This window comes from Haliotis rufescens, unplaced genomic scaffold (assembly GCF_023055435.1).
Source record: "Haliotis rufescens isolate VD_foot unplaced genomic scaffold, xgHalRufe1.0.p SCAF_13, whole genome shotgun sequence".
Classification (NCBI taxonomy): domain Eukaryota; kingdom Metazoa; phylum Mollusca; class Gastropoda; order Lepetellida; family Haliotidae; genus Haliotis; species Haliotis rufescens.
In genome coordinates, this window is record NW_025963813.1 from 30,129,999 (window position 1) to 30,138,538 (window position 8,540).

Consider the following 8,540-nt stretch of genomic DNA (forward strand, 5'->3'; position numbering starts at 1 on the left):
ATTTACTGTAGTTCCTGGTATGTCTTCTTTCCAAGGACCCATCCTACAAAACAAGAGCCACGGCTATCGTAGCTCCCATACCTTAACATAGGCTTGCTTTTGTTTGTTTGTTGTTTAACGCTGCACTCAGCAATATTCCAGCTGTATGACGGATGTCTGTAAAAAAATCGAGTCTGAACCAGACAATCCAGTGGTTGATATCATGAGCATCGATCCACGCAATTTCAATTCGATGACATGCATCAACCAAGTCAGCGAGCCTGCTCATGATAGCAATCACTGGATTTTCTGGTGCAGACTCAGTTATTTACAGGCCGGCGTCACAAAGTTGACATACTGCTGAATGTTGCGTTACGCAACAACCAAATAATCCGTGAGGTACTCCCTTAATGAGGTTGGTTTTAGATGTGAAAATTGATTGGACTGCAATTTTTATCGTCTTCATTCGAATCTGGCACACAACGAAGCGGTGGTGAATGGGAACAGAGCATTTATCCTGATCGATTGGAGATACTACCCTGGATAATCTCGGATGACACAGCCAGGGAACAGTATGTTTACACTCCCCCTTCTATATGTTTACAACGGTGTATATGGTCGGGCTGCATAATTCTCAATCGTCGCCATTGTTGGTTTGACCGTGACACAGTTTCCTGTTCTTCAGTGGCATAAGACACAATTGACTGAGTTTACCGTTACATAGCGCGACAGGTGCGCGAACCGACATGTTTTGAGGTACAGGGGCGTGAGAAGCCGACTACAGCAGTTCAAGGTACTGCAGTTCATTCGGGAAAATACAGGTACGTTTATCCGACAATCTTTTTACAAAATGTAACATACATTCAGCAAGCTAGGCGAGTTTTATGAAATAGGAATTTTCCAATATTTGTAATGAAAGTATGAATTTGAGACATACGCAAGTGTTCTCTTTTGGCGTTTAAATTTCTGCATTTGATCTACAATTCATTATGTGTTCATTTGAAAGGGGTATCAACTACATGCTTAAGCCCAGTGTTGGGCGTGTAAGATCGACTACAGCAGGTGAAAATAAGGCAGTTTTACGAAATATTAAATCTTAATTGCTGATAATTTTGTCTTTCGTTATGTGTAAGAGTGTATGCACGTCGACATGTGTACCTGTGTCACACAGATGCCACATATTCCCGCGATATTTACGTCATGCTTGAAACACATGCTTCAGATGGAGTGAGTGAGTGAGTGAGTATGGTTTTACGCCGCTTTTAGCAATATTCCAGCAATATCACGGCGGGGGACACCAGAAATGGGCTTCACACATTGTACCCATGTCGGGAATCGAACCCGGGTCTTCGGCGTGACGAGCGAACGCTTTAACCACTAGGCTACCCGACCGCCCCTGCTTCAGATTGAAGGTACATGTTAGTAGCAGTAGAAGTAGTGGTAGTGGCAGTAGTAGTAGTAGCAGTAGTAGCAGTAGTCGTAGTAGTAGTAGTAGTGGAGGTAGTAGCAGTAGCACCAGCAGTAGTAGTAGTAGCAGCAGTAGTAGTAGCTGCAGTAGCAGTAGTAGTAGTAGCAGGACCAGTAGTAGTAGTAGTAGTAGTAGCAGCAGCAGTAGCAGGACCAGTAGCAGCAGTAGTAGTAGTAGTGGTGGTGGTAGTAGCAGTAGCACCAGCAGTAGTAGTAGCAGTAGCAGTAGCAGTAGCAGTTTTAGGAGTAGCAGCAGCAGCAGCAGCAGCAGTAGCAGGACCAGTAGTCGTAGTAGTAGTAGTAGTAGTAGTAGTAGTAGTAGTAGTAGTAGTAGTATGTAGCACTATACATAACAATACATTATAGAGATCGTCACCAACTGAAGGTAGACCACCACACTGGGGACCATGGGGACTTACAGTACTTTTGCTACCCGCATGGACCCCAGCAGGATTTACATCATCCCTTCAGTTGTTGGCCTAACACATTAAAATGACATATATTCTACGATTAAAAACGTGGTAGTTCGAAATTTACTTTGAAAGATATGAAGCTTACGTAACCTCTCAGGGGGACAATAATTTTACAGTACCTTAACCCCTTCAAGGATACCGCCACCAACAATCTCAGCTGCTAATTTAAGCTACCAATGTTTAAACGACATATTTTTACAAAACAAAGTAATCAAATGTTTTGAAACAATTCAATTTCTGTTTTAAAAAAACAATAATTAAATGAGAATTGATACTACAAAAAAAATCCTTAATTATGGAATACTGTAAGGGACATTTTCGCGATCTCGACCTTTGGAAACGAGCTAAATATGCCCAAAACACGAGTATGCGAGATCGCGAGAATGCCCCTTACAGTATTTTAATAGATGATGTTTTGAAATAGTTATCCCTTGTGATGGAAAAATCTATAGTCAAGAGGATGGTCCCACTGTAATCTCGGGGGCACGGGTGGCCAGTCGTCTAAGGCGCCGCGATTCGCTGTGCAGAGTTGCGTCCCTTCGGCACGCCTGAAACCTATGAGTATGGGTTCGAATCCCGGTTCGCCCCGATTATGTTTCTAGGTTTGTCAGCACCATACCCGTACTCGAGGGTTTCACCGAAGTGGTAAACGTCTGAGACCTGCATCACTTCGGGCTTTCCTCCCACATTAAGCTGACACGCCGTGATATAGCTGGAATACTGTTAAAAGCGGCATTAAATCAAACTCACTCACTCACTCACTCTACTCTCGCAATGTCTCCTTCAGTTACCATGGGAACCAAGCAGATCAGCGGACGATGGGCCCTCATATTTGCTCTGGCGGCCGTCGTCGTCGTAGCAGTCATCACTGGGGTCGTGGTGTGGCACGTCGCGCGCACACAGCAAGAAGAAGGAACGCCACCCTCGTCACGTGACGTGTACAAGATTGGAGAAGCTGAGCTACTTCTTCAGGTCGGTTTCATCACAGAGGAAATACAGTAAACTACGGTTATAACGAACACGCTTATAACGAACTGACGGATATAACGAACTTACTTTTTGGTCCCGACTATTTGCTGTAGCTATGCTATATATATGCTTATAACGAACTACGGCTATAACGAACTAAAATTAGTAGTCCCATTGAGTTCGTTATAACCGTAGTTTACTGTAAGTGATCTACGTTCGCTGTGAGGGATTGTAGCTGTTGGATGGGCGTCTACACCACGAGACCGAATTTGTCATGCCTTGTCTCATTAATAGCCACTGTCTATTCATAGCTTTCGGACAATTTATACTTATCAGAGAGGTACACAAAGCACGGCGGCCCAGTCGTCTGAGGCGCCGCGATTCGCTGTGCAGAGTTGCGTCCCTTGGGCACGCCAGAAACCTATGATTGTGGGTTCGAATCACGGTTCGCCCGGATTATGTTTCTAGGTTTGTCAGCACCATACCCGTGCTCGTGGGTTTCACCGAAGTTGCCTGAATCACTTCGTGCTTTCCTCCCACATAAAGCGATATAACTGGAATAGTGTTGAAAGCTGTTTTTACCCCAACTCACTCACTTACTCACTCACGAAGCACCTGATCTAGTCTTAACAGATTTTGTGGAAGCCTCGGTGGCTGAGTGGGTAAGATCGCTGAGTTTGTGTGCCTTACTCTGAGAGTGTGGGTTTGAATCCCCGATGGGACTCAAGCCAAAAACGTACTTTACTAGGAAGGTGTTTTCCAAAATATAACACTTGTTTCTAAAAGGTATTGTATTCATAATACTCATTAGTTTGGGGGCCCGTGTTCGATTCCCCATGTGGGTACAGTGTCCGAAGCCCATTTCCGGAGTCCCCCGTCGTGATATTGCTGGAATATTGTATAAAGGCGGCGTAAAACTACATTCATTTGTTTGGTATAATCTCTAACCGCTTAAGACCTGCAAAAACAAAAATTAAAAAGAGCTAAAAGGGAAGACTATAACATATAATAGTTAAATAGACATACTGACACACAATTAAAACGCATAATCAAGTTTTAAAGCATTACGCGTGTTTCTGTGCTCAAGTCCATTCTGAAACACTTGGAATGAGATTCGAACCCGTACGTCGACACTGTTGTGTTTGATTTCCTCATGCCTAACCACACAGAACAAATTAATTTGATTTTTGTGGCCATTTTGCCATTTTACAAAAAATTGAATATGTAAATTTATTTTCAAAGTGTTTCAATTTATGTTTATTCGTGTGCTAAAAAGGGTCTTTCTTTCTAAACAGGAAACGATGCAGATGAAAATACGCCATAACGGCGTGCTCACCGGGGAGATCTACATGGGCTTAGACAGGAGCGACATCGGCCATGAGGAATGCAACACCGCGTCGGACGTATGTGTCTCGTGGGAAAGAGACCGGAAGTTGGAGATATACAAGACGGCAAGTGACCAGGTCACGTGCTACAATGTCACGTGGGAGGCTGTCAACTGTGTGTCACAGGAACTGAAGGATTGTGTTGATCTGTCACGTGGTCACTGGTTTGGGGGATTTGAGGACTACCACCAATACTGGCCGATGAATGAGATACAACAGGAAATGGCGGCCTATGTTGCGACGGATTCCTACGCCAAGAAATACGGCGGTGTATTGGAGAGATACTTCCTATCATCCACTGGTTTAGGTATATTCATTGATTCAAATATTCCCCTTTATCTTAGTTTCAACGATAAAAGCAGTAAACGAATGTGTATGTCGGCCAAGTTTGAACGCTCGCCTTACATCAACATCGACAACAAACCACCACGTCTCTCCTACACTGTGTGTCAAGCCAACAACATCCGGGTGGTTCATGACTACATGTCCGCGAAGTACATTCCCCGCCCTGAAGGCGTCCCTGATCGCCGCCTGTTCCGTTCCCCTATCTGGTCAACGTGGGCCATGTACAAGAAAGACATCAACCAGACACAGGTCCTACAGCTGGCTAACGACATCGTCAGCAACGGCTTCAGTCACTCCCAGCTTGAGATTGATGACGACTGGACTACTTTCTATGGTGACATGGACTTCACAACAGACAAGTTCCCGGATGCTCGAGGGATGATCTCACAACTCAATCAAGACGGCTTCAGGGTGACCATTTGGCTTCACCCTTTCTTTAATATCGATTCTCGCGCTTTTTATGAAGCAGCCGCACTGGGTTACCTTGTTCGAGCCCCAGAGCGCAAACTTCCGGCTCTGACATCCTGGTGGCGGGGTCAACTGTCGGGTACACTCGATGTCACTAACCCGTATGCCGTGGACTGGTACGTCAATAAGACCAACTTTCTGAAAGACACCTACAACATTAGCTCCTTCAAGTTTGACGCCGGCGAGGTAGCATGGCTTCCCTATATTTACAGTGTGAATAGAACTTACCTAAACCCGAACGAGTACACGAGAAAATGGGTTGACCTGGCCTACCGCACTGACCCTGATGTAAGACACCAAGAGGTCAGGGTTGGGGCCGGAAGTCAGAATGTACCCATATTTGTGCGCATGCTGGACAAAGATTCCGTCTGGGATAACAACAATGGCTTGAAGACACTTATTCCCTGTGCACTTACCATGGGGCTGATTGGGTACCCGTTTATTCTACCGGACATGATTGGCGGAAATGCTTATGACAACTCTTCCGGTTTAGAGGCACGTAATTACCCGGATGAAGAATTGTTTATAAGATGGATGCAGCTCAACACCTTCCTCCCATCGCTTCAGTTCTCGGTCGTTCCTTGGGTTTACAACAACGAGACTGTCGTTGAAATCACGCGATATTTCGCGGAGCTTCACGAAAATTACACATCAACAATTATAAAACTTGCTGAAGACTCGGTAAGAACTGGTGAACCAATTATTCGTCCGATATGGTGGATAGCTCCTCAAGACGAGGCTGCGCTAACTGTTGATTCCGAATATCTCCTTGGCAACGACTTGCTTGTAGCACCAGTAGTAGAGAAAGGGGCCACGTCACGTGATGTTTACCTCCCAGAAGGCACTTGGTTTGACGAGCTCCGGAAACAGCAGGTCGAGGGAGCTCAATGGTACCGAGACTATCGGGCAGAACTTCACGAACTGCCGTACTTTTCAAGAATTACAACATAAATTAAAATTCGTAGGTTCCATATGATGTCTACAAAAAATGGGGGGGGGGGATTTATATTTTTTAATATTTTGGATTAATATCAGATCTTAGTTCTCGCTGCCGCTAAACAAAGTTCTGGAGACATCCCATTACAGTATACATGAGATGACCTTTCATCCGACCAATCAGAGCGTCGCTTACCATATCATGCAAGTGTAAGTCAGAATGTTTTCTGATCTTGCATCTTCGAAAAGGTTAACATTGGGTATTCCGAACGACAGTCACGGCCTCACGGTACGACTGATTCCGTCAAAATCATCCGCTATCCCACGCTTCAGTGGGATAGACCATTTTCATAGCCCGTGGGAAGAACTGTCATACAATGTCTATTTGACACTCCAGAATGTTCTTTTGTTCAGTTTTCAAATTTTGAATCGAGAACTTTGTCAACATATTGTTAAAGCATAGACTGGAATGGAAGTCGCAAGTTCGAAAACGTGCCGTACAGCTTGAGAAAGCTGCTTTCTGATTGACTAATGTCGACTTCCTATTAGTCATTTCATTGGTCGGTTCGCGAAAGGTCGTTCTGCCGTGGACTGTAATGTGATCGATAATAATGTCGAGTCGAATGTGTCGAACTCCAGATAAGTCAATCTGTTTCTCCGGTCTCTCGGAGTTCCAAGAAACTGTAGTTCATAAATATTGAGTAATCAGACATAAAACATGAATAAACGACTTTAATCAGACTGGCCACTGACACGGGACGAGTCACACCACGACTCAACAGTTAACAGGCGCGGATGGGTAGCCTAGTGGTTTTAAGCGTTAGCTCGTCACGACGAAGACCGGGTTCGATCTCCAACTTGGGTACAATGTGTGACGGCATTTCTGGTGTCCCCCGCCGTGATATTGCTGGAATATTGCTAAAAGCGGCGTAAAACATACTCACTCAACAAGCGACATTATCTGGCTGTATTTTAGGCCTGAAGTACATGTGTTTGTTTCTAACTTTTGACCAGAAGTGGAGCGAGCACTCTTTCAAAGCGTTGTTATCCCAAAACGAGGATTACATTACTTGCTCACCTTAACATCACTGTGATGTCCTTAAATTTTTATATTGCGAGTACATTGAACAAAGATGATGAAGTGCAGTAGTAAGACGGATGTCGCGTATAAAACAGAATACCGTTGTGACATATGAAGGTCACGTGTTATCCAAGGTCTTCCAGTTTTTAGATAACGATCCATGACTTTCTTTAAATGACCTCCTCTGCTTGTGTTTATCCACAGATTTCACGTACCAGGCCCGGTGCTATCTGAATGTGTATAAAGGTTTAAGCACAATATTAAATAACCTACTCGGCTGGTTTCTGCATACATAGTAAAAGTTAGCTGCCGCCACAGTATCCCCTCGGCCTTATATCTGTTATTATCAGCCGTTGTACGTGACACTGCTGGGGCTACGGCTTCATGTCCGATTGGCTTCATATAATAAAATATATTTCAAAACATTTATACCAATGCCTTCCTTAATCACTTACTCTTAAAACCGTGTACTTTTTTTTCATCGAAAATGTACTATGAATAAGGACTCCAGATCTAAAACAGAAATCAGTAGTTGTTTCGTTTCGCCGGCATCTTTTTACCAACACCCGTCTTAGATATTTTATCCTAAGATGAAATAAATTCTCGATGATATAAATTCGCCGCAGCTGACCTACTGAAGTAACATGCGTCAATAAAACGCTCGACGGGTCTCGTTTTGTATTAGGTTAGATTCCTAGACGTTTTCGGGAGAATAATATTTATGCGATGTCATCTGGTATCATCACTTTTTTTCAACATATATTTTATTTTATTTGCTAAGCCCCATTGAATCTGTTTCGGCAAATACTATACACTGAGTATTATCTGGCGTTGGCGTATAGAATTCCTTTGAGTGATCCCTTTGAAATCGTGACCGAATTATTATTTTCGGAAACGGTGACCTGTCCCCTCGAGCAGAAATTGACTTTCATCAAGAAACATTCAGTGTTCTTAACACCCGCTGGTTGTGACTTGGTCTATTAGCAGTATGGCCGCGCTCCTGGATTTCACAGTATAGACCACATGACGTGTGATCATTTTTCAAGGGAGACCACATGACATTAAGATCTTTTTTCAAGGGGGCACGGGTGGCCCATTAGTCCAAGGAGATGCCATTCGCTGTGGAGAGTCTCATCCCTTTCGCGAGCTAGGATCCTATGGTCCTGATTCCAAACGGGACCCTTGAAGATCCGGGGTAGAATAGGTCTTCAGCAACCCATGCTTGCCGTAAAAGGCGACTATGCTTGTCGTAAAAGGCGACTAACGGGATCGGGTGGTCAGGCTCGGTGACTTGGTTGATGCATGTCATCGATCCAAATTGCGTGGATCGATGCTCATAATATTAATCACTGGATTATTTACAGACCGCCCGTCATATAGCTTGAATATTGCTGAGTGCGGCGTAAAACAACAAACCAAACCAAAACCAAAAGGGAA

The 8,540-nt window shown here is 44.1% G+C and overlaps 1 protein-coding gene across 1 annotated transcript; it reads left to right on the forward strand.

Moving 5' to 3' along the window:
* The first annotated feature begins 306 nt into the window (after window positions 1–306).
* LOC124117808 (myogenesis-regulating glycosidase-like) lies at window positions 307–7,532 on the forward strand. Its single transcript, XM_046479834.2, has 3 exons — window positions 307–800; window positions 2,707–2,891; window positions 4,184–7,532. Exons 2-3 carry the CDS (start codon window positions 2,712–2,714, stop codon window positions 6,035–6,037), a joined length of 2,034 nt encoding a protein of 677 aa, XP_046335790.2. The 5' UTR covers window positions 307–800; window positions 2,707–2,711; the 3' UTR covers window positions 6,038–7,532.
* Window positions 7,533–8,540: the final 1,008 nt, after the last annotated feature.

Bases quoted from the DNA above. Each gene is read 5' to 3' on its own strand.
- LOC124117808 (XM_046479834.2), top strand. From the start codon at position 2,712: ATGGGAACCAAGCAGATCAGCGGACGATGGGCCCTCATATTTGCTCTG. The intron at 2,892-4,183 runs GTCGGTTTCATC...CTTTCTAAACAG, and splicing joins AAGCTGAGCTACTTCTTCAG to GAAACGATGCAGATGAAAAT.